Source organism: Rhagoletis zephyria, unplaced genomic scaffold (genome assembly GCF_001687245.7).
Source record: "Rhagoletis zephyria isolate East Lansing unplaced genomic scaffold, Rhagoletis_zephyria_1.1 Rzeph_scaffold_00368, whole genome shotgun sequence".
NCBI classification, from domain to species: Eukaryota; Metazoa; Arthropoda; class Insecta; order Diptera; family Tephritidae; genus Rhagoletis; species Rhagoletis zephyria.
This window is the reverse complement of record NW_016157452.1, coordinates 260,656-287,133: the sequence shown is the minus strand read 5'-3', so window position 1 is coordinate 287,133 and position 26,478 is coordinate 260,656. Positions and strand designations below refer to the sequence as shown.

General features: G+C 35.6%; 2 protein-coding genes across 5 annotated transcripts; both read right to left on the bottom strand.

Moving 5' to 3' along the window:
* Nucleotides 1-3,751: 3,751 nt before the first annotated feature.
* On the bottom strand, nucleotides 3,752-16,069 carry ReepA (Receptor expression enhancing protein A). 4 transcript variants are annotated; one of them, XM_017611089.1, is made up of 11 exons: nucleotides 15,821-16,069; nucleotides 15,117-15,303; nucleotides 13,143-13,215; nucleotides 12,868-13,065; nucleotides 12,018-12,131; nucleotides 9,976-10,062; nucleotides 9,662-9,810; nucleotides 9,437-9,566; nucleotides 6,865-6,951; nucleotides 5,433-6,707; nucleotides 3,752-4,798 (listed from the first exon to the last, which is right to left on the bottom strand). In XM_017611089.1, exons 2-10 carry the CDS (start codon nucleotides 15,146-15,148, stop codon nucleotides 5,505-5,507), a joined length of 2,073 nt encoding a protein of 690 aa, XP_017466578.1. In that variant the 5' UTR covers nucleotides 15,149-15,303; nucleotides 15,821-16,069; the 3' UTR covers nucleotides 3,752-4,798; nucleotides 5,433-5,504. The 4 variants fall into 4 exon arrangements, with proteins under 4 accessions (XP_017466578.1, XP_017466576.1, XP_017466577.1 ...); XM_017611087.1 differs by lacking the exons at nucleotides 15,117-15,303; nucleotides 15,821-16,069 and having other exon boundaries at nucleotides 13,143-14,484; XM_017611091.1 differs by lacking the exons at nucleotides 3,752-4,798; nucleotides 15,117-15,303; nucleotides 15,821-16,069 and having other exon boundaries at nucleotides 6,127-6,216; nucleotides 6,267-6,707; nucleotides 13,143-13,856.
* Nucleotides 16,070-19,961: 3,892 nt separating this feature from the next.
* On the bottom strand, nucleotides 19,962-24,761 carry GrlHz (Gustatory receptor-like Holozoa). Its single transcript, XM_017611086.1, has 6 exons — nucleotides 23,817-24,761; nucleotides 21,445-21,507; nucleotides 21,215-21,372; nucleotides 20,781-21,153; nucleotides 20,555-20,707; nucleotides 19,962-20,469 (listed from the first exon to the last, which is right to left on the bottom strand). The coding sequence occupies exons 1-6, from the start codon at nucleotides 24,387-24,389 to the stop codon at nucleotides 19,996-19,998; spliced, it is 1,794 nt and encodes a 597-aa protein (XP_017466575.1). The 5' UTR covers nucleotides 24,390-24,761; the 3' UTR covers nucleotides 19,962-19,995.
* Between the last annotated feature and the right edge of the window lie 1,717 nt (nucleotides 24,762-26,478).

Sequence of the window (26,478 nt, the reverse complement as noted above, 5' to 3'; positions counted from 1 at the left end):
TTAACATACTGGAAATGCATCGGCGTGCTCGTGCCCATGCATTGCAGCAGCTGCTGCTTTCACTGCCGACACAGAGTTGTTACTATCATATTGCTGGCACTCTGCAAGCTGATTTCAATGTCAAGGTCGTGAAAGAAGCGCAAGCGCAGCTCGATATTAAAAGCCTTTTAATGCAGACATTTGAACAAAATTTTTATTTCAAATGCAAATTTTAATATCAGCCTTAATTTTAAATGGTTAGCTATTTAGAATGTATTCTGTTATCCGAATCATAAATATTCCCGAGGAAATTGTTTCTCCCGTATTTATTTTTTCTCAAGAAAACAATTCTACAATTCAAGCTCCAAAGAGCATTTTCATTATGAAACCGGTAGTACGAAATTCGATAATGAATTCGCAACATATGTATACTTTTAGGCCCTTTCTTTTTTGCTTGTTTCTGTAGATCGCTCGATTTGTGAGACAGCATCAATACTCACATCACCAAGAGGGGAGAAGCTTTGGCAAATAAATACATAAAGTTGTGGAAAAATACGACATTTTAACAAATTTTTCCTTTTTTACCGACTTCACAAAAAGGAGAGGGTTATCAATTCATCGGAATATATACACTACCGGAAAGAATTATTGGCATAGCGAATTTCTCACAATATATGCAACAATTTTCATTCTCATATTTTTCCACTAATTTCGTATAAAAATATGGTTCATTCTACAACAAGAAACATAAAAATATAATTCCTAAACATTGTGCAAAGCTCGCGAAAATTCAGCAAATTTTCATAAAAATATTCAACTTTTTAATCAGACCTTTTAGAATTTTTTTTTGAGTATGCAGATTTGTAGCCCAATCATTTTTTTATAACAAACTGCAAGTTTTAAGTAGCTAGGAATTACCGTTGATTTTTGACAATTTTTTTGCACGCGGTCTCCATACAAAAATTTTTTTCGACAATACTTTATATGGGAAAAATGCAAAACCCCTTCAACAAAAAAAAAATGCTCAAAAATCAACGCGATTTTTGACTAGCTCCAAACTTGGATTTTTTTTTTACTAGAATTTAATGGGCTGCAAAACTGCATACTCAAAAAAATTATAAAAAATCACAACACACGACAAACATTTTTATTATCTCCTTGTAGAGACAAGTTCAAGTTTTGCAAAAGTTCCTCATATCGGTAAAGAACATTAAGGGCCGGTTGTTCAATGTCTGGTTATCACTACCACTACACTATCGACGATTTCGACATCATGCATGTAACATGTGATCGATAAAGCTGTCGTTGTACTTAACCGGAGCTTCTACCTCCGATTTGTGCTAATTAGATATTGAACAACCGGCTTTTAAAACGCAACATTTAGCACTTTTGAACATAAGCTTTCGAAGAGCGTTCATGCCATCGCATTTAGCGAGTTCGAAATCTTATGCTTTTGACAAACAGCCGTGTTCCAGTCGCTTATTCAGACCCGTATCTATTCGGACCGGATAGATGTTTCCATATAAGGCATGCACAAAATCTACTTTTATATGGAAGAAAATGCGCAACACCCTCGACAAAAAAATCTAAAAAATCAGCAGTAATTTTTAGCTACTTCAAACTTGCACTGTACTATACCAAAATTGAGCGGGCTAAAAAACAACGTACCGAAATTTTTTATTGAAATTCTGAATAAAAAGGTTGAAATTTTTATGAAAATTTTTTTAAGTTTGATTGATTTTTATGAATTTTGTACAGAATTTACAAGAATGATTTATATGGTTTTCGTTATAGAATGAGCTATATTTTAAATGAAAATTAACGAAAAAGATTTATGATGGAAAACATTTTGAATATTGTGAAATAACTTAATTACGAATGCTGTGTATGGCTCCTAACTTTAGGTAAATTAAGTCTAGGCTAACTGAGCCTTTACAAGCAAATTTTCTTGCATTTAAATTGGAAAAAAGCCATTTTATTTAATTTCCAATAATTCACAGCAAGTTTCAAATTTTTTTTTAAAAAAACAATCAAATTTTATGCAGTTTCGTAGTCGATTGAATTTTATTACAATAAAGTGCAAACTTGAAGTAGTTACATATAAAATTGTGGCATTTTGATGAAACTTTGTTAATTTTCAAAATGTTTGCTAAAAGTTTGCGTTTAGATTTTTATAGTTTTTTGCTGGATGATGAGCTATATTTTTATAAAAATTTAAAGAAAAATATCGAGGGCTTATATTCAATACCCTCTATCAGCACTTTTCACCAAAATGAGATTCTGATATAAAAATTCACCTAAGAGTTAACTGTCATCGGTTATATTAATGCTGACCTTGTATAATGCTTGATAGAAGAATTTACTATTAAATTGGAAGAATTAATATCACTGATAACAGGTAAGCCCCAGATGGGTTCTAACATCTTAAAGTAGTTTTTGTGAAAGGGTATTGAATATAAGGCCTCGATATACTGTATTATTTTGAGCGTGAGCATGGGCGTAGCCAGGTAGGGGCAGGGGGTGCTCGAGCCCCCCTAACTTTCAAATTTTCCTGAAATGCCAGCTTAATAGGGTCGAGCGGCCATTCGGATTCGAATACTTGGCACTATGAATTTGTATTAGTCCGAGTCGCCTTTCGAATCGCTATATAGAGTATATCCCCTGAACTCTTCGTGCCGTCAAAATGATAACTTTCGGCGTTGCCAACATTAATGACATTTAATTTGTAGCTAGAAATTTCAAGAAGGAATGGACCTCAGGCTCGGTTAACGTACTTCCGGTCGAAATCGGAAATTCGTAATAGCGGCAAAAGATAGAGCATCCCTGACTTGGTTATTCAAATTTTTCCGCTTTCCAATAAAAACATATTCGTCTATTTTAGAAGTCCAGTACGATTTGAAGTTCGAAGGTCATTTAGGTCCGATAAAAAGCTTCAAACAAAAGTTACGTATTTTTATAAGGATGCGAATCTGTGGTAAAAGCATATATGTACATACATATCGTCCCGTTTCTGCCTTAACCACGTATCTACAATTTTTGGGAAAACTAATATTACCACTTAAAACAGCTGTTTAAGCGTCACACTATTTGAAAATAGAACAAAGACTTAACTAGGGTTCTCACTTTTGTTAGTGGAACCAGAAATATTAAGTAAAAAATGCGTTTATTGTATCCTAGCGGAAGAAATTAAGCATTTTTTCTTACACTCCCTAAAATACCTCTATTGCAGATACGAGGTTAAGGCAGAAACAACATTTCCTCAATTTTAAAAGGAGGTAGACGAATGGTGATATTGTACAAGAACCTATAACACTGCTTTACACGTAAGCTACTATTTTTTACGCCACTTTGCAAAAAAAAATCAACACGGTTCCGGTACTAAGGGAGCCGTGCGAGCGAGCAACTGCCAGGTTATCAAACCTTTTATTTTTGAATCATGAAAGTTGAGTTAACTCAAAAGAGTTTAGAATTTTTCTCACTTGCTTTCGCACTACTCGAGAAACACAACAACAACTACATAGAAGAAAAACTCTGAACTAGAACAAAACTAACAAAAAAAAATTATTATTAAGCTGGCATTTCAGGGTACTATTTTATATATATATATGGAAAATTTGAAAGTTAGGGGGCTCGAGCACCCCCCTGCCCCTACCTGGCTACGCCCATGCTTGAGTGTATTATATTTCTCCCATGAGAAGGCTTCTCAAGGCACGATCTAAATTTTTTAATGGCAATAATTTAAACAACCTTTTAATTTACATAAACACAAAAGGAAACTCAATATATGAATTTATTTATCGATTTAATAAGTTAGTAACTATTTTCATTATATATTGCATTTATGTATATAGGTATGTATACAAACGTGTTCGAATATTTGAATATACTAGTTGTATTCATATTCAGGCGGGGAAATAGAAACAAAAATTGTAATATGTATAAAATACGCTTAACTAATGAGTTGACATTACAATAACTAAGGTTTGTATGTATGTATGTACGTACGTAAGTAATTAATTCATTTAACATAATTCAAACTAATAGTTGAGCACCTCTGTTTACAATTTTGTAGTTCCTCCAGTATTTGCGCTAAGACCAAAAAATCGAACCAATTATGTATTATTGTTTGTGTTATTTCTGCGGTGCTTTGTGGCAAATTATATTTTTCAAAATGCACCTAAATAATTGCAATTAAATATAATCGATGCAGTTTTTATTATTACAAAAATTTTAGTAACAAAAAAAGAACCTGCTGATGGTGGAATTCATAACTGATAGAATCCACATAAGCCTTATCACATTGGCCACGTACAGAGATCCGCCTTCACAGCATACAATGAAAAAAAAAAACTAGATTGAAGAGTAACATCCTTCTCTGCATTCTTTTTACAGTCACATTTACATCTTTGATATTTTAAATAGTAACGCTTCGGGCGATAGGTAGGGGTGGAGCTTTGAGTAACAGTCATAATACTTATACGTTATATAAAAAAAAATATCGACCACTATTAGATCAATAAATCTTCCCAGAGCACACAGTTAAATAATGATGTGGCTAACAAACATCTGGTAATTTTTAAAGCCATTCACTTTTCCTTCGAGTAGAGTTTGGCTGCTACCTTTAAGCGGGTCATTAACTAAACCGTTGCTCCTTTTTTCTTTTGCTATTCGATGAGTATTTGAAATTTGGTTGCATTGCTTTCGAATTGGCCGCCTTTTTCGCCTACTTATCCAACTTACTACGCGTTTTGGACGTGGCTACATTTACTTTCTCAGACTTTTTAGTGCGTGGAAGCGTAGTGTAGCTAGCCGAAATGACCTGCAATAAATGAAGCAAAATAATTTGATTAACGCATTATTAAAATAATTGTAAATACGTATAAGATATGAGCCGAAGGCGGCGCAACAATATGCATTTGCATGCTCAGTAGTAGGAATACTTAAGTGGGGGCTACTAAGTCTATACAGTTGGTATGCGCAAATTGGCTAAAACTGACTCTATAAGGCGCTGGAACATTTCGGTTAGTTAAGCCAGTAGAACAAGAACAAGTAGATATGCAGGTTTATTATGTGTACTTAGAAATGCATGTGTGAACTTAAATAAACGAAAGGGTATTCCAGATTGCGATATACTAATTTACTTTCCTGTAAGCAAACGTCTATTAGAGTATGCAGAATGCGCTCACACATCCACAGTAATAAGTACAGCATAGCATTTATGAATGTGCCAGGTATATGGGTATGTATGTACAAAATGCCATGAGTAAAAAATAGTATGCATTTACAAATATTTATGCAACGAAAGCCCAGTAAAGCAGGCAAACTTTTAGCCCAACTGAAATCAGGTGCAACAAGAAGCCATACAAAGCGGAAATGGTAAACTGTAGAACAGCTGCACATTACGGATTCCAACGAACATTACAACAAACATTTTCTTTTTTTTTTCTTCTTACATTTCCAAAGAGAAATTCGTTGTATTTACTACAATTTTATACAAATTTCGAATTGCTCTCATAGCAGTTGAACTATATTTGTGTTTCGTATGGCGGTGTATCGCGTGTAGGCTTTTCAACATTCCCGTCGCCTTGTTTGTCGCTCAAACTACTGTTGCTGGTGAAACGAAAAAGATTTGTTTTTAAATTTCTAAAGATACTCCTCTGTGGCACTGGTGAAGAACTGCGCGACGATATGCTGGTGCTATCTAAGGTATTGCTTAATGATGCAATGTTGCTGATGGCTTTGCCACTGATTGTTGCTGGACGTGTGGGACGTGGTGGTACCGGCGGTGCTGGTGCTTTGCCTTTGTTGTGCGTTAAAGGGCGTATAGTTAATAGTTTATTACTGCTCCTACTACTACTGGTACCAGGTGTTATTGTTGGCGCTGTCGTTGTTGCAATAGTAGCGCGAAAATTGTCTTTTATTTCCTTTAAAGTGTCTTGAAGCTCCTTAGCGCTAACTTTCGGCTTCTCAGATTTATTACTGTCTAGTTGTATGGGTGTTGAGGCGTCTGTATCAGTTAACTGGGTTTCAATGGGGTCAATTGGAGTTTTTTCTTGCATACACGCGGTGGTGTGTTCCTCTTGCACAGTTATATTTTCTTCTTGCTGCTTCTCCAACTGCTGTTCCTCTAAATCTTCAAAAGTTTCATCCTCGGCTAATGATGGTAATGCGTCTGAAAACCAATCGCTTTCATTGTCCTCATCGCTGCTTTCAAGTGTGTTATAGGTATCAGTATTGCTACAAATAGAATTGTTATCCTTGAAACTTATTTCGTCCGGTAAAGGTACTTCATGGATTGCTGCAGCCGGTTCGTTAGTTGAAATCGTGGCTTCTTCTTCCTTATCCTGCTGCTGCTCTAGGTGGTCGCTGTACGGCGGTTGTTCTGCGGATTGTATGCCTCCTCCGAAATCCTTTAAATTATCTACATTTTTCAATATACGACTACTTTCCATATCATTGTTTTCCTCGATCGGTAGCATTTTTTCATTCGGCCGTTTTGTTTCAGCGAAATCTTCATCAACTTTGTCTTGAAATGCTACGTGTGACGTGTTTTCTAAAATATGTATGCACTGCTGTACATCGAATAGTGTAGGGTTCTGTAAGTTTTCAGAACTTTCCAACAGAAATTCATTTTCTAAAGAACCGAACCCACCACCTGGCGCAAGTAATGGACTCTGCGCAAAGAAATTTTGCTCTAATTGCCTGTACTGTTTGGGTTCATTTAAATTCTATACAGGATGGGGTTTAAATAAAGAATGATTCGAAAATAAGTGATAATAAAATTAAAATTAGTAAAACTTAATTCATAAAAAATATGCATCGCAAAACAATTCAAGCGTGCAAATGCAAATTAAATATCATGAAATTAAAAATCAACACTCTTACTTGAGACTTCGGGACTAGGATAGTTTCAATATTTTTCAATCCCTTCAGAATATATAGAGGGTGTCCTAGAGCACTCGTCCACCCCCTCTAAAATGGAGGAATGTTTTTTATTAAATAACGCAAAAATATGACCCACCAAATCGGGGATGCTCTATCTATTGGTGGCATTACCGACGTCCATTTTTGATATATTAAAATTTTTACCACAGATTCGATTTCTGGGAATACAAATACATACGTAAGTTTTGTTTAAATTTTTTTTCTCGGCAGTGCCTTTTACAACCTCTAAATGACCTTCGAACTTCAACCTGTCCTGGACTTCTGAAATGGACGAAAATGTGCTTATTGAAAAACGAAAAATATTAATCGGGGATGCTCTACTTTTTGGTCGTGGGTCAAACTGACCGAAAGTAAATTTTATTACATAGGGCATCGGATTCTGCGGACAAAAATACATATCTTTTGTCGGAAATGCTTCCCGGATAAAATAATACACTTCCCGTCTATTAAACCCACTTCCGCTTGAAACCGGAAGTCTGTAATACGACCAAAACATAGAGCATCCTCGACTTGGTAATTCATATTTTTTCGTTTTCCCAATAACAACATTTTCACTAATTTGAAGTTCGAAGGTAATCTAGCGGTTAAAAAGGCACTTCCGAGAAAAGGTTTCAAACAAAACATACGTATTTTTATCTTCAGAATCCGAATCTGTAGTAAAAACATGTATGTCTAGTTTAAAAAATGGACTTCCGGTCAGTTTAACCTACTTCTGGTTGAAAGCTGAAGTCGGTAATACCACCAAATGATAGAGCATCCACGATTTGGTAGGTAACATTTTTGCGTCATTCAAAAAAAAAAAAAATCCCTCCATTTTAGAGGGGGGGTGGAGGGGTGGTCTAGGACACCCTGTATAAAGCTTTTTCTGCTCAATATTTGGTTTAAAAATTCTTGTGTGTTATTAATTATAATTTATAATGATTGAGAATTAAGGTCTAAGTATTACCGATATTTTGGCGCAAAGTTACTATTTGTGTGAGGTACGAGGGTATTAAATCAGTGACTTTTTGCATCTCCCTTGTTGAAACTTTAAATGCTCTCTGCGCCACTCCTGTCAATTACCAATCTATTAACAATACTACCTAATTTTGAACAAGCTGCGAATTTAAAGGCTCGCTTCATCTCATCATTTAAGTTAAGACTGCCTCGCCACAACGTGTGTTCACAAACTACACTGCGTTCCGTACCGTTGCCGGAAAACCTCCTACCAAATAATTTCCTGGAACCAGAAGCAATGCAAAGTAAACCACAGCTCGTTACACTAAATGCAACAACTTGTTATACTCTATTTTGGAACCCGCCTCTATTTTCGATAGAAAACCTACAGCAAGGAGACCAATCCACCGCCTCCTAAGAGCTGCAAACTCAAATCGGCTATGTTCCAATCTCCTCATTCATTCCGAATAGCCTGTAAATTTTACCATTTTTCGGAGATAACTTAAAGGCTTGTGAAATCAACAAACAGTGTCCTGCTAGTAGACCAACTAGATGCCTAGTGTTCTCCCTCTTAAGAAATTAAAAAAGAAACCTTGCAGCCGGGTATGTGTTTTAGTATAAAGGTCATGATTCCGCTTAATCGCTTGTCGAGACTTTTGAAAAGCTTCTATTGACACGATTTGCGAAAGAACGCTCTCCTTGGCAATTCCAGTAATGCTTGTGTGCCCCGAAACCTAGTACAAATGCAATACCGTATCAATGTATGTACATATAATTCAGCCATGACTACTCTGCACTCGTATCACACCTCTAATAATAATACTGCCTTTATCGCATCATAACTTTTAGTATCGAGATCCACTCGTCTACGTGTATGTATATATGGTTACTGCTGAATAGTTTTGCTGCGCTTTTTATGACGAAAGCCTATTTTTGGACTTATTAAACTACCAGATTCATCCCCTACGACAGCAGTAATCTGCTCAATACTATTGAGTCAATAGTGGCTTGACACTACAGGTTCGGGATCATCATGTAGTCGATCTGTCCAGAGAGTGTCGACGCTAGAACACTGTGACCACATATTCTTGGCCATTGACGTTTTTATCCATGCGAACTGTCAAGTAGATCGGATACTACTGCTTGAATTGATTTTAACAATTTAGAGAAATAGAGGTAGTTTTTTTTCAAAATTCGTTAGCTTATGTTAGAAAAGACACCGGCGTAGTCAAATGTTTTATTTTATCTGATGAAACCAAAGTTCATTACTTCTCACCGAACGAGATAGTTTTGCAGATGTAGCTCATCTTGAAGATATTTGAAATAAAAATTAAAAATATTACCCAAAGTGGAATTATCATGTTTTGATTAGAACTTCCTCATATTTGCTGCCTCATTGGAAATTAATGGACTGTGTGTGACATTTGTATTGATCTCGACTTCTTTCATAATGAGCCACGCCTTTTGGTTTTCTAATTAGCAAAAGTACATTGAACTTAACTACACACCCATCGACTACTAGCTACTTATTAGTTTCGCTACATACACAGTACTAGCAATAAAGCATAAATATTACCTCAGTACGTCTGGCTTTCAAGCGTGTTTTTGTAGCATTTGTCATCGAAGATGTTCTACTCAAAGCAGCAGATACCGGCTCCGCGCTGGAATAACCCGAACTAATGTCTTCCGATGATCTTATATTGTAGCTACAACATAAAAAAGGTGGACAAGCATACATACATCACCATTAGACGCAATTGTGTTCATAGAGATAAATATGCGTCACAAAGTATGAACTTACTTAAAACCATCCGCACCCTTAGCAACATCCACCTCAGAGAAATACATGCCGGTCGAATGGCGCGTACCAGACGCTGAACGCGCAATGCCAGCTTGTGTGCGGGGTCGCAGCATACGTTGCTGTGGACGCATTTGCACCACATCGTCAATCTGTATGCATGTAGGTATATTTTTAAGTACATATATGCATATATGCAAGAAGAAGAAGAAATAATTAATAACAATGGCTTGCTGGCAAGGGTGTATTTGTTATACATTTCATTTCATTTCATTTCATATGAAACTTTTTTCTTTTCTTTGTCTCGTTGAACTTACCTCGTCCTGTGTGCGATGTACATCTGGTTCGGAGAGATCACTTAAACTGTAGCTGCGTCGTATGGTTTGCACAAGATTCCCACCACCCTATTGTGTATGCATATGCATGTAAATATGTATGCGCACAACAAAGAAAATTTAGCAGACAAATATGTATTTAACTATGTATCTTTGTAGTCTTTGTATGAATTTAAATATTGTTAATGACAAAGATGATCTTTTGTGATGTGACGATAAATAATTTGAGGGTTTTTAAAATAATACAAGGATTAATATCAAAATTGAATACAAAAAAGTAGCATATATTAAAAATTAATTATAAAAGTACAAACTAAAAGTGTTGTAACACTAATACAAGCAGTATGATTAATTAGCATTACTATTATTTTAATCATTATTTTCAATTGTGGCGATTCGAGGTTGTTGCTGGCTGACAAACGTTGCTATCGTCTGCTTAGAGATCATATACATAAACATACATTAATTTTTAACATCTATTGAGCCAATCGTCTTTCACATTTTCTACATCTTATTTCCGCCAACTATTCGATGTCCAAATCTATATCTGGTGTGTTATCGCGCAATCTGCGACGTCCACGTATACCCCCTCCTCCCATGGATTTTGTATTCGATTTACTTTGCTTTGTCTCGCGTGCTGTTGCTTTTCGTGCTCTGGTCTTGCGTGCGGGCAGTTCACGTGAACGTGCTGCACCCTTTTCGGTTTCCATCTCATTCCATTCTATTAGCTCTTTTTCGATTAGCATCTGCTGTTCATGCCGGACCATAGCTGCGATCGGCATTAACTCTAATTGTTCATCGTCTTCCGAAAATTCCAATTGTGCGGCATTTAAATGACCTAATGAGGCGGAACGTTGCATCCAATTGGCATCAACAATACAATCTGGGTCATCTCGTCCGACTTGCGAACTACGGTACCTGTGTATTTCATTGTCCGACTGGGAGGAGCTCAATTGTGTTGGACGTTGATTGCCGTTGCCGATCGTGTCCATGCCGAATTGCACTGTCTGTTAACGGTGTACGTGAATGGACGCATGCAAGCATCGGCAGCAGCAAGTGGCAACGTGCGAATTGTGTCGCAGAGGATGTATGCGTGTGTTTGTGTGTGGGGGTGTTGTGTTAGATTGTGTTAGATGATGCGTGCAGCGTTATATAGGAACCAAAGGAAAAGAAAAACAAATATTATTCAAATTAAAATAAATTAAAAAGGCAGAGCTTCTTTTAAAAACAGAGCTTTAAGGGCCCTTTTCTGATGTAACTTTTAACTTCAAAGCTCATTTGATACTTAAAGTAAGGATTAAAAATAAAGCTATGTCTAATGTTAAGCATTTCTATTATCGGTTTTTGGCGTATGTATGTATGTTTATTGATTGTAAGTGAGCTTTAAAGTTTCAGGTTACTTGAGAAAACGGCCCTAAATATATTTTAGGCCAATAGCTTAATTTGAAATAATTAAATTAATTGCTAACGAAATTGAAATGGAAAATGTAGTTCTGTTGCATTTGCGATAAAAAATCAAACGACACTTAGGATGAGAATAATGCATTTATTTGATAAAGTATACAAAAATTTCAATGAAATAAACCACAAATGAAACAGATTTACGAAATTAATAAACTATATCCATACATAGATTGGCTAGTTGAGATGCAGATGATCAAGTAATGCGAGCAGTAGTGTCAAACGCATAAATGAACATTTTTAAATCTAAATTTAAATAAATGTAAATTAAAAGCTAATAAAGTGTATACAGATTGATTGCTTCAAGTTATGTCGTTGCGCAAATGCTCCTCAGTCGACCAACTGCATCCGTGGTAGCAAATAATAGGCGGCTTATAACGAATAATTTTTATTTTATACTATAGGTTTTAGTGCGCTACGCAATGATGTGTGCTGAATAAGATTAAATAGAGTATTTGTTGCAGACGGTGTACATAATGTGGCGATTTAGTATTGTTTACATAATGATTTCTGATCGCTAGAAAACTGATAATTTAATAGTTGCAGCGTTGAAAAACATTTACCTTAAGCGCAGTTTGCATGATAACATTGGTGGCATAATTGACGCCTTTGGTGCCCAATTGTAGTACTGCTGAGTAGCCACGCTCTTTGGCTTGGTTAAGGTACTCATCGATTTCCTTAAAATAAATGGGAGGGAAGAATTAAAATAAAACATTTAAAATTTCTTTGATAAGAAAAACTGGAAAAGTCGAAACCTCTAAAATTTTTACAGTTTCCCGAATTTTTTAATGGTTGAAAGCAGTGCTAGTCAGTGATATATACAGCGGTGGAAAAATTAATATAACACATTAAACAAATCTATAAAAATATATCTCAATATCTAACAAAAACCATATAAATTCATATTTCAAACTTTGTAAAAAAAATTTTAAAAATTCTCCAAATTGCATCTAAACAGTTTTATAGCCCATTATATTTTAGTATAATAAAGTGCAAGTTTGAATTGCTATAATAAAAAGTTCCATTGATTTTTTATAAATTTTTTTCCACTGTCAGTTTTTTCTATTCAACAATTTTTATTGAGCTTGGGGACGTTTTTAATGAAAAACTTATCGTGGAAAAGCAACAATAATTTGAAAAAATGGTAGAAGTGATAGCTATTTCGGAAATCACCACATTTCCTCATCAACTTCTTTCAGTAAGATTCGAACCGACGATCCCACTGACTCAGCCAGTTGCCGACGCACTGTGCTAAGTTCGCCTTGTAAATTATCGTTGCTTTTTCCCACTTTTTCATAAAAAAAAATGTCGGAACATTCTTTGTACGGAAAAAGTGCGCGAAAAAATTGCCATATGTACTTGTGTTTGCTAAAAGAGATAAAGAGCGCTCATCTTTATCAGCGCATTTCATACCTGTTCTCTGCGCGTCAACATCGGGTGTACGAACTTTCTGTACAATGTAGAACTACCCTTTGTAGCTGGCGACAAAAGCCACAAAACAATAATCACTTTCACTTCATAGTAAAAGGGAAACCATGAAAGAAAAATATCCGTAAATGTTTCGATGCATGTAAAGAAAGCATAAACAATCCAATACATCATCCATTTTACCTGAAATGAATAAATAAATAAAATCACTCATATATGTATGTTAATCTACATAGTCTCTTTCACATTTTTTTACTCACATATTCTTTGACATTTTTGGTGCGCACAGCCTTGTACGAAGCATATGCCGGATATAGAGTACCAAAGGATAATCTGAAAGCAGGAAATATAACATTTTCAGCCCACAAACGTGGTGAAATAAAAGTGGCCAGTAACACTAAAATACAAGCCGTTGTAAATGAAACATGGGGCAACGGCCAACTCTGCACTACTTCCAAAAAACGTCCGAACAAAGTCAAATTGTGTACAACCTGCTCTGTATTTATAATATTTGCATCAGCTGCTGACGCTGCAGATTGTGTGCTCTTTTGTTTAAAATAGAACGCAGCGCCGCGGACGTTGTCCGGTGATCGCTCATCAGCGCTATTCAATGAATGGGGATATAGCAATATATTCGAGCCAGCGATAGATGGGGGACAACACTCATCGTTGTCAAGTGGTTGGCCAATAAATGTTCCTGATATTTTGCTATTATAATAAATAATCGATTCGGGTGATGCATCCACTGAATAGCGACGATAATATCCGCTACCATCCGCTGCGAATATAGGCGTGGCGTACTCAGAATCTTGAGCTGCTGCATTCCAACGCCCATATAATGGTGGACTTTCCTGATATGGGCCATATTGTAAGCGATTTGGTTTTTTTTGAAAGAACTTTTGCTGCTGGTATGGCACCTCCCGCATCGATGACCACTCTCCTCCAGCTTGATTCTTCCAATCACTCCGCCGCATTTTCTATACGCTTTATTAGCCGCTTGAATTGCGGTCGATTTGCGGTTTTATTTTATGCATATGTATGTGTGTATGTACGTAGTAGCGTTTTAAAACTCCAGTAAATTGGTAGACAAACTAATATGAATGCCGATTAAAATTTGCCTACTGAACAGGCACAAAATATAATTTTGACTAAAGCACTTTATTATGCTCAATACGAATTTGCACAATACCAAATTCTGAACGAGTTTTGTAGTAGCAGCAGACGCTCATATTTAAAAATAGCATATAAATTTCGAGCAGAATTTCGAAACGTACATGATTTCGAATTGTAGAAGCGGTCTCTATCGCGGGCACTAAAAATATGCTCAACAAGAGTGAAAAACAGGCAACAGTTGCACTAGAAAAACATTGGCAGTTGTATCTGGCATGTCGAGATGGTTTTTTATGCGTGTACGCAATGTTCGTGCTTTAGAGAGAAGGACTCGGAAACAGATCTATAAACATATACATAAGTATGTATGTACATACAATTTCAAAAGCGTTCGCAGACCGAAGATTTGTTTAAAAAGGCATCAAATTAAAAGCTGTGGCTTTGTATTCTTGTTAGTCTCAGCAACATACATGATAATATTAATCCGCTCCATGCCTTAAAAGTTTAAAAGCCACAGCTAAATTTATTAATGGACGCACATTTTGCGGGATATGTTGCACACACGATCGTACACTCAGTTAATATACTTTCATATATACATATGTACATATCCATATACTTGTGAATTGTTAATGGTACATATGCACACTTGTGTTCAGAGTATGTACTTGTAGACGCCTATTCACGCATGAGTTAGAGTAAATGAAGCGAACTACTCGGACTTTTTTGGATAACGAAATTGTTGCAGTTCAGTTACCTGAAAAGTGGTATTTCTAAATATGCTTAGGTTGAAAGGAAAACAGGTAATGACGTGTCGCCAACAATTACTTAAAGTAAAAAGCGACAAAAGTGTTATTAACGAGGCCCAATAACTGTATTGTAGATTCTGTTTTTTGCTTGCTTTGTTTATAAGAAGCAATAAAGCTGTTAACAACGGCGCCATAGCAATAGCAAAGCAATGCAGGCGTCGCGTCTATGACAGTCATGCAAAAAACCGGAAGTAGTGGCAGAATGCTAATGATGACTCCAGTTTAAGTGGGCAATTTTATTTTAGATTTCTAATTACTAGCACAAATTTTTTGGGTGTTGTTGTGGGCGAATTGACATTGGAAAATGCTACTTACATGATGAGCCGCGAGAGCAGTGCACTGATCATGATGGCGACGTTTCTTTCTATAATTTCACACTTTTATTAGCACCTATCGTTGTGTTCCGTCGTCCTTCAGTCTTCCACTAGATGCGCTGCCCCCACTCGTGTAAAGTAGACACTGAAGTTATGCACGTTCACATTAAATGAGTATGTTCGTCTGCCTAATTTGTAAACAAGTGAAATATACAAGAATAAATTAGCTTAAATATCTGCTATATAAGATGCAGGCCATTTCAATACGATATGTATGAATGTGTGTATGTACATATGTACTAGGCAAAGACGATATTATCCCGTAAATCAACTTCAATACATACATACATGCATACAAAAGTGCATTATGCACAAAAATCTTGCTAACGGCATCCAGACCGCTAAACCCAATCCATTTTTTATTTTTACTTTGTTATGCCTGAATTAATAATTCACATACGCAGTATGTACATATGTATTTCTTATATCTTTCTAATAAGTAACCTTGGTTTGCTTAATTTCATCAACTTAGCGTAGTGTGAAATCCTTGCAACCTTGCATCCTCCCAATATGTTTAACGATTTTTCCTGCTTTTTTTTCTAGTCTTATGTTTTTGGACACATCGCTAGCCAATCAAGGTGAACATTTCTTTCGCCAATATTTCTTAAAAAACAATGAGTTGCCCTTATTGTAACGTATATTTACCTTTGTTAACTGACGACTGCCAGAACTTATTCACCCACCAACGCAATCCAGTCAAATCCTCGAATTCTTACAAACTATTGGCCACAGTTGCAGCAATTTTCAGCCTTCTTATAATTAAACTATATTATCTTCATTTTTTCTTAACACCGCACTTTACTTAACTACACTTATTTCTTATTTAATTAAATACTTCCACACATCTTAGTTTTCAGCTGTTCTCTTGCAGCGACAGATTTTTAGTCCAAACCACAATATAACCAGTAAACAACCTTCGGTGAATTTGGCGACTGCCTTCCTCGGGGATGAATATGCTAGGGATGAAATTATTGGTACACACGCCTTCCAAGCACGCAGGGTTGCTTTTAAGAAACAAAAAATAATTACTCCAAATGTTTCAAAAAGGTATAGTGTAAAACGAAATTTATTGAATAATTCCATATAAAATGGTATACATAAATGACTCATTTTCTAAACGATTTAAATAAAACGCATTTCATAACCTTTTTTGTGCAAACGGCATTTGCGAATTGATAGAAAAGTACTACGGATTGTAAATTTTTGTTAACTATGAGGTGNAACAAAAACCCAAAAAGGTTGTTTACTGTCTATACTGTGGTCCAAACCAGCTATGCGAGAAAAATCGTATAGAAACAAACAAACAACAGCAAAAATTAACAGCCAGTGCTGCGGGTGCATTATTTTGCGCTTTTTGGGGTAAAAAATGTGTGCCACAAGATGCCTTTGTTCTTTGTTGAGAAATAAATTGATCGAGCTATTAAATGTTTAAGTCATCCTATGGAATTTTTGCTATCATGATATAAATAAATAACACTATGTTTTTATAATGAAAGTGAAGGAATTTTCTGGGATAAACTTTTGTTACGAATACATTATTTGTTATTATGATTGGCATTACTGAACTGTGTTACCGGGTGTTTTATATGTAAAAGAACTTCCATTATAAATTGTCGGATGAGCGCCGAAGACAGTGGTGGCTAAAGTTTGTTTACTTTGGTATATTTTTTATGAATATAACTCTGCATTTTAATGGATTCCCTACAAGGTTATTGGCCCTGTTCCCACGCCAATGACAAAACTATCGCGCCTTAAATTATGCCTTAAAAACTTTGTTTTAACAAACTGACAATAACAATTGTTATTGTTATGATTGTTACTCCACGTCTTCACCTTCTAGAGATTATTTTAAAAAAGCTGTGTTAAGATAGAAATGTCAGGTGGGGACCGCAAATTTTCACTGTTAAACCATATGTGTCTTGCCGAATTTCTTACCATCGCTGTTGTTGTTGTTATAGCGGCTACCAAGCCCCGCTCGGGTCAGATCATCCGTCAACGTTGTCGTCCGTTTCAGCTAAGGGGAGGCCCAGGAAGTGTGCGACTTCAACAGGGTCTGTCCATAAGGACAGGGGCGTAAGATTGGTGGGGCCGGACATTGGTTGGGCACATCCTCATTAATTCTGCTCAGGTATGAGTTAAGCCTGTTGCAATAGTCAGAGCGAAGTTGGCTATTGTGATGCGGGTCTCCCGAGGCAGAAAGAGTTCTGTCCCGTCCACGTCCGGTGGTTGTGTGCCCAGAACGGCATTCACATGGTGGGAGTCTACATAACTCGAGACTGATTCCCTGTGAATGCCGCTCAGGGCCTGTCGGTAGGCTGACGGGTCCAGAGGTTGTTTAATGAACCTCTGGACTTCCTCCGTAAGTTCGTAGAGATGCCTCCTGACGTGCCTTAGCGAGGGCTCATCTGCAAGCAGCTGTTTGCTGGGATGACCACGTCTGTGGCTCACCATCGCTGTCTTAACATCAGCTGTCATTTCGTATTTTGAAAACTCAGTTTTGATTTAACCGCGCCATTGGGTACAGATCGATTTGATTGGTTTGATGCCATTTTGAAAGTGATATGTTAAGACAGCAAGTTGCCCACATGAGAAAACGGGACAAAGTTTAAACAGAAATTTAACAGATGTTAAGACAAATTTAGTAGAAGGTGGAGACGTAGGGGTAAAGCCAAATCAAACGATTGGTGCATTTGTATAAATTTGTACATTTTGACAGTTACAGAGCGGTGTTATTAGGTTTGTTCGTCGAGTAAAAAATTTGTACGAATTTGTACGAATTATCACGATTTTTGCCCAAATCGCGTTCGTGCAGACCAAAAAATTATCCAACACTCAAAAATTGTGAGAGCAAAGTGACAGTTCTCTTGGAGAGAAGTTGCAAATTCTTGCTGGAAAAAATTTTGCCAGCAAGAATTTGCAAACACGAAAAACATGTGGTTGTGGCGCATGGTTGCATTTTTGTCTACAATAATTTGAATAAATTAGTTCGTTAAATTTAAAAATTTATAAACACGAGCGATTTTTTTATGAAAAAAGGAAGTAAATAATTGTTGATATAATTAATTTAGTTAATTCCAATGATTTGAACTTAATTCGGCTGAAAAAAATGGTATTCGCAATCGGAATGCAATTGCAACCAGAGTCGATTTAAGAAACCCGACAGCTAGTACGATGAAGAAATTGAAATGTATGTTAAAGAAAGTCAGAACAACAAGAAATATACATGTATATCCTGTTTTTGGCCATACGAAAGAATTTTAAAAATTCTATAAAAATTTTTTATGTTTGAAATGCAACCGTGGACGCCAGCTGGCAGCGAAACTTGCAAATTCCTGCAAATTTGCGTTCGTGCAGAAATTTGCAAGTTTCTCAATATGAGAGAGAATTTGAGAGAATTTTTTCTTACTCTCTGATATTTTGAGTGTTGGATAATTCTTGCTGGATTTTCGACGAACAAACCTATTATTATTATTTTTTTTTGTATGTTTGAAGATGGTATAATACGATGTGAATACCGTTTTAAATGCACATATCTCTTTTTTATGCCGGTGTAATTATACCGAATTTGGTGGTGTCACGCCCATTTTCCAAAATTTGTTATATTGGTATTTCTTGCTAAAGAATTATTCCAAACAACAGTTTTGAATAAATTAGCCCAGAAGTTACTGATTTATTGCAGATTTTTTACTTCTCTAAATTACCGTTATATGGGATGTGGACGTGGCTGTTGTCCGTTTAATATGATGTACCAAGGACAGCAACTGTGCCAAGTTTGGTTGAAAATGGTTGAACGGTTACCGCGATACATATACACATAAGGTATAAGTGGGCGGGGCTTTTCGAAAAAGATTTAATATTCGTATTTTTCCAAGAGATTATTGTAAATATCAATTTAAAGTATATAAGCTTTAGTAAATACTGATATACATATCCCAGTTTATGTATTTCTGCAATCTTCCGTTTTATTGGAGGTAGGCGCGGTTAATGTCCCATTTTCAATACCGTGAGTCCTTAGCTCAAAAGAAATACACATGCCAAGTTTCGTTAAGATATCTTAATTTTTATCTCAAGTTATCGTGTGCACAGACAGACGGATGGACGATCGGACGGCCACATAGTCACGGTTTAATCGAGTTCTATTTTCTGAGAATTTTTTGATATATTCATGTCTATATATATAATCCTATTGATCCCTTTTGTCTGTTACAAACAACCGTTATGTGAACAAAGTTATAATACCCTTGTGCACATATGCGCTCGGGTGTAAAAATGTACCACCTTTCGGTGCCTTTCTACAGTAGAAAGTAGAAATTCAACTGCTCTCACTTCTAACAGCCGTAACTACTAAAGTACATACTGTAAATTCCGGAATGGAGAGGCGCTTATAATCTTCTAAGAGTATGTAGAATTGTCAAACCAAAAAAAAAAATACTTTTTTCAAGGTGGTGTAACCCGTTACGAAATCTTACTGAACCCTTAAAAATTGTATGAAAATGTAATTCGAACTTCTCTTATTACGGTTCACGTTTGATTCTTATGCTTTAAGAAATTAATTTTTTTATTTACTTATCTTTGAAGTTTTTTTCTTTAATAACATAATAAGCACATGCAATAGACAAATATTTAATCACTTTATAAATCGGAGGAGAAGTTCGGCCAAACACTAAAATATATGTAAGCACCAATCTATTATTATTATTATTATAATACCGTTATAATTTATTTGTTATATAACATGTAAATGCATATATTTATGACTATGTTCCAACAAGTACGTTAGTAGATTTATTTGCAAATTTTTTTTTTGGAAAAATATTTTTCTAAAAAATACCAATGACAGATGGATTGAGGCACATGCCGAGAGTTAAAACTAGAATCGATATGGATAATAGAGCACAACACAGATAGTTTGGTTGAATAGGCATTTTGAAAATTTTAGCAGACATTTGTAAAGACGATGAAAACAGTAAAGTTGAGTTCAAATCCTCAGAGGACGTGCTGTGATACACAAACGGGCGAGCTCTGATATGATGACCGTTGGACTGGGCCTTTTGGCACGCCTGCGTCAACGAAGCAGCCAACACGAACGGTATGACGCCAAGCAAAAGCCAGAGTAGTACATTAAAAATGTTTAAAATTACAATTTCTAATGCAGAGTAATGAAAATCTAGATCGTTGAAAATGTATATCAAGCCAGCGAATGCGTACGCCAAATTCATGATCGTCAAGAAACATACGGGTACGGCGGCATGACGATTGAGGTGCTCTAATAGCTTGTGAAATTCTAGCACCTCCTTTGAAATATAAAAGAAAAAAGGATATAGTTTATGAAATTGCGTATTGTATATAAGCTTTATCTATTTTATTAACTCTAATTACCCGCATCCAATCAACAGTTTCAATGGAATGCATCAAAAGCTTATGCGACAGCGAAGAAATGTGTATACGCAGCAAATAGCACTGTATGCAGTAGTTGGAAAGAATTATTACTTCAACTAAATCTTGAATAAAAAGCGTCACAATCAGCACGATCTAAAGATAAAATAAAAAATATTAGTTTTACTAAACAAAAAACTCGAAGAGCAACTAGAGTATAAACCCTCACCTTCGTAGCCAATTCCCAGTCGGCTAATATACCAGTGAACCACTTGACTTGTATGATGCGCGACTGCAAAAGCACCGAAGGAATTGTATAAGCGAAAAGCAGCGCCAACAAAACGACTCCGCACAAAAGATATAGCCATAGGATTTTGCACAAGCGACGCGGCACTAAGGTGGTTAGAAATACACGCTCGATCAAGTTCTGTAATTGCTCTTGATCGAGAATTTTGAAAACAATTACAGCTGATATGAAGCTGGATAAATTAAGTGCATTGGGAAAAATATGACCAAACAACAATTGGCCCACTGTGTATGTGGCATTTGAATTTGGATCAGTGATTAAATCCTGATCGTGTGCTATGAAACCGCGATCGCCGCTAGAGTTCGAAAAAAGTGAGTCATAGATAATTATTAAAAAAAAAGAAAAGAAAACATTACCGATATGAGCATACATATTGTAGAAAATATCCAAATAGTAAGATTAACAAAACCAGCAAAGCTTGTGCATAGTTTAAGCAACAGAGTATCTTTGATGTATCCGTTGGTATAGGATTCACGCCGACAAGTGACAATACTATGATAAATGGACGCAAAAACTGCAATAAAGATATTCAAATAGACAAGATTAGACAAATAGTGCAAGGCAATATGTATTTGATTTATTTTACTTTGCGTTTACAATAATCGAGTAGTTCGGAAGTAGGTTCATGTGTATTCCTTAGATCGTCTACCTATGATAGAGAGAAAAAAAGATTACAATTGATTGTGAAACTTTTTTTTACCACAATTACATATTTATGTATGGCGACAAACTCACAAAGTATTGGCAAGATTCTTTTCGAGGAAGGTTTAAACAGAACTTAAAAGCTGAAGCAAGGTATACAGCTATGGTAAAAGATTTAGCATCAAAATGATATTTTTACCAGCTTATGTTTATTTTATTTTTTTTAATTTTCATTTAAGATATAACTTAATCTATAACAGAAACAACATAAATAAAAGTTTCAAACCTTGCACAAATTCCACAAAAAATTACCAAACTTCAAAAAAATTTCATAAAAATGTTAAACTTTTTCATCAGAATTTTTTAGAAAAATTTCGAGTATGCAGTTTTGTAGCCCATTCGTTTTTAGGCTAATAAAGTGCATGTTTGCAACATTCTCGACAAAAAAAATCTAAAAAATCAACGGTCATCTATAGTGATTTGAAACTTGCACTTTATTACACTTATGCCGAATTTCCACTAGGCATTGAAATGACAAAAAATATATGCCATTTAAAAGATGCCATGGGGAAATGAACATAATGACAATTTTTTAACGTAATCACACCCATATTTTTTAATGCCCAACTTTGTCATTTGTCATTTATGCCATTTAATGCCAAGTGGAAATCCAGCATTACATTTAATGTGCTACAAAACAGCGTAATTGAAACTTTTCTAAAAACTCTAAATAAAAAATTTAAAAATTTTATGAGATTTTTTGATGTCTGATTATTTTTTGTGAACTTTGTGCAATCTTTTAAACTGTCATTTATGTATGTAGTTTCTATTATATATTGCAATTTACCGTTACTTAGCTTCAAAAAATCGCGGTTTCACTTAATTACGTATATGTTACGAACCAATTGAAAAATGGTAATACGAGATACGGGAAATGAGAGCAACTGAAATTCTCCATAAACTGTATATACATATATCACTTTTCCATAACCCTGATATGTTCTGAGAAATTAATTAATCATTTGCGACACCTCTTGTTTTCGATGCAAACACTCTACCTGCTCAGATTTGCGTGGCGTATGGGTAACACTCTTTTCTGCTGATATTTCATACAAAAAATCCTTGCGCATTTTCATTTGACTAATCATTATTTTGGTATTTACATATCGATTTCATTCATTGGCAGCTTAGTTTTTTCTAAAGGAAGAGGCTTTAACACAAGTGCCAATTATTTACACAGAAACCGTTATTTTGTGACTTTTTTCCCTGTTAAAGTTTGAATTTTTTGTATTTTTTCATAAAAAAAAAAAATTAAAATCAGGAACGATTAATTAATTTCTCAGAAACTATAGAAGCTATCGAGAAGTAACCTATATACGGTTTGTGGACAATTTTATTTTCTATCATTTGCCGTACCTCGTATTGCGATTATTTAATTGGTTCGTAAAATATACCCGATTTTTTTTTTAAGCTGAATAACGGTAAATTGCAAATATCTCGAAAACGTATCCATACAAAAAAAAATTAGCTCGATTTTCGGAATCAGCGAGCGATTTTACATACAAATTGGATAGTGGCGTCTGGAGAACCAAATCAAAATTAAAATTTGTGATCCAGTGCTATTATTCGTATATATGTTGCTGGTGGGAACTGAAAAAATCCCTCTTTTTACCTTCATGTACAGAAAGACGAATTTTAGCCAAAACACTTAATTGTAAATCCTATATACCATAGGTTAATATAATCTTCATACAAATGTTTAAAAATATTTAAAATTGCGACTGGTAGATATGTTCCGTCGATTTTTAATAATTTTTTTGCTGGCGGCGTTGAACATTTCCTTCCACTTAACGAATTTTTTAGTCAGCAAAAAAAAATTCTCAAAAATGAACCGAGATTTTCAGCCAATCAAAACTTTGCTGTTATTCTATGATTTAATTACCTATCTATAAAACTGCATACTCGATTTTTTTTTTGTAAAAAAATTGGTTAAATATGATGAAAATTTGCTGAATTTTTATTAATTTTCTCCAAAGTTAGAAATTTTTATTTACATGGTTTTTGTTGAAGAATAATCTATATTTTTATATAAAAAATTATCGAAAAAGTTTACCATCAAAAACATTTTGAATATCGTAAAACAAAATCATACTGTGAGTCACTGTACGTATGCATTTTAGTATAACACAGTTTTGGAGCCACCGACACAGAATCAGTTATTATCAGTTATTAAATTTCCATTTCACGCAAAATCTCTAAAAAAAAATACGTACATACATATGTACATACAGTATGTATAGATCACTTCATACTCACAGCAATCTCCGTCATGCTATCACCGAACAGCGATGAGCCTACTGTTGTTGTTGGTGCTGAGAAGGGATCGAGACGCGTTGTTGATAAGTGAAGAAGGGCTGCAGAGCTACTCCCACCACCACCAACACCAACACCACCACCAGTAGAACTATAACGGCTCGTTGTACAGCCGTGATGCTGTTTAAAATGATGACGATGTTGCTGATGATGGTAATTGTTGTTGTTGTTGTTGCTGCTGCTGCCGTTATTCTTATTATGATTATTACCAGTATCGTAGTCACTATTTTGTCTTAAATGTTGACGTAAATTCGGCGCTGTGTAGACGTCGCTTCCTCTACTACCCGTTCTCGTCACCGCAACATTACATTCAATACTCGGTGGACTATTTTGGTTTGCACTAAAGTTCCTCGTACTGTTTGGATTATTTGGAAGTGATGATGCAGTCGCTAAGGTATCCACACAACCATACATTCGTGGTACACTTTTACTACGATGGGCCACAGCATTTTGATTTGACCAATTAATGAGTGATTCCTCAGAACTGCAACGTGCATTGGACGACGAAGGCAACATTAATGATGCGAAGGACGCCTCGTCAACGAGAAACGCCAGATGTGTTGTGGAAGTGAATGCTTTCTTTTTTTTCACAATTTGTAACACTTATGTATTTTTGGATAGGTTAAAGACTGATAAGAGAATTTATATTGAGATTCGTCTCCCCTTTTGGATGCGTAATTTTCTTTATTTCAATTTAAACGAAAACATTTCACACTTTAAACGGTCCATACACTCCGAAGTCTATTCTCCACTGTTTCGAATGTATTTTCGCTCACGCTCTGTAATGACTCAATTGCAGTGATAACCTTACAGATTGATAAAATTCGTTTTATTTACACGAGAGTATATTCATTTCTATATAAGCACATAAACATATGTACACATATATAAATACATGCATACATTCATATGTATGTAAACTGCAATAACGCATTAAATGCAAGGCGAATAAGTGCATTTTTGTATTATTAAAAATATGTTTAAATTTTATTATGTCAGGTAAACAATGCTTTTCGTTAGTTGGCGTACAAACATATGTATGTACATAAGAGTACATATGTACAATTTATGTTTTCGAAGATTTCATTATACAATTAATAAGCTTGATGAGGAGAATATGTTATGCTGCCCACCAGATGACTAAACTTCCCAAAAATGGCGAATATATGCGGCTTCCCATCTGTCTTTTGGTATACCAACTGTATGGGCTGGTTTCTCCAGCTCAACTTAACTTAGTTTAGCAAATTTTTTGGACTTAGTAAAGAATAAGCTGAATAAAAAGTAGGCTAACTTTTGACTTAAGTCCAAAAAATGGCTAAACTAAGTTAAGTTGAGCTGGAGAAACCAGCCCTATGAATTGTTCAAGCTTTGATTGCTTTTTCCCACAAAATTGAAAATTTTAAATAATTCTGTATGTATATTATGGAAGTATATTGCTTTCATATGTACATACAGTGATCTAAGAAGCTATCACATGTTGATTTTTTTTTTAACATTCGGAGTGCCCTTCATGTGAAATTTTATTGTATTTTTTATAAAAATATTGTTCACGTTTTTACTAAAACAAAGTTTAAAAAAGATCAAAACATTTTCATCAAAATTTTAAACTTTTTAATCTGAATTTTTAGAAATTTTTGGGTCTGCTGTTTTATAGCGCATACAATTCTATTAACTACAACACAAGCAAATTTCAAGCGGCTAACATTTCGTGTCGATTTTTTAGTACATACTATTTTTTGGTTGACGGGCTTTTGCATTTTTTCCATATGTATATATATGAATGTCTGTGGAAGAAAATGCCCAAGACTGTTTGAAAAACAAAAATATAAAATTAAAAAAAAATCCAACGCGATAATAATAATAATAATAATTGGCTACAGCCAAAACAGAGATCGTGCTCCTCACCAGGAAACGGACCCCAACAATTATAAACATGATGGTCGGACCTCAACTCGTGACAACTTCTAGGTGAAGCTTGACACCAAACTCACATTCTGGGAACACATCCATGGAGTTTGTGAAAAAGCTGTACAGAGCACGGTGGCTCTCAGCCGGCTCATGATTGCGAACGTAGGCAGCCCGAAGCCATCCGCAGGAAACTTCTGATGACAGCAGTCCAGTCGGTGCTCCTGTACGGGGCAGAAATATGGGCCGACGCATTGAAAGTCAAAAAATACCGGATTCAAATGGCTTCGGTCCAGCGCAGAGGGGCACTACGCATTGCTTCTGCATACCATACAGTGTCCGCGGACGCGGTTCTAGTTATTTCTGGCGTCATACCAATTGAGCTACTTGGGTACGAGCGAAAAGAGATTTACTATCTTAGTGCCGAGATAGGTCGAGCGACTGCCGCGGCAAGGGCGCGCGAGCAACTAATCCAGCACCCTGATAGACGACCTTCAAACATGGTTCAACAGACCGCATGGGGAAGTCGATTTCTACCTGACGCAATTCCTCACCGGTCATGGTTACTTCCGAGAATATCTTCATAGAATGGGAAGGGTGGACTCACCGTTCTGTCACTACTGCGGAAACGTCGAAGATAACGTGTACCAGATATTCTTCACCTGCGAACACTTCTTGATTTCGCGCAGAATGTTGGAAG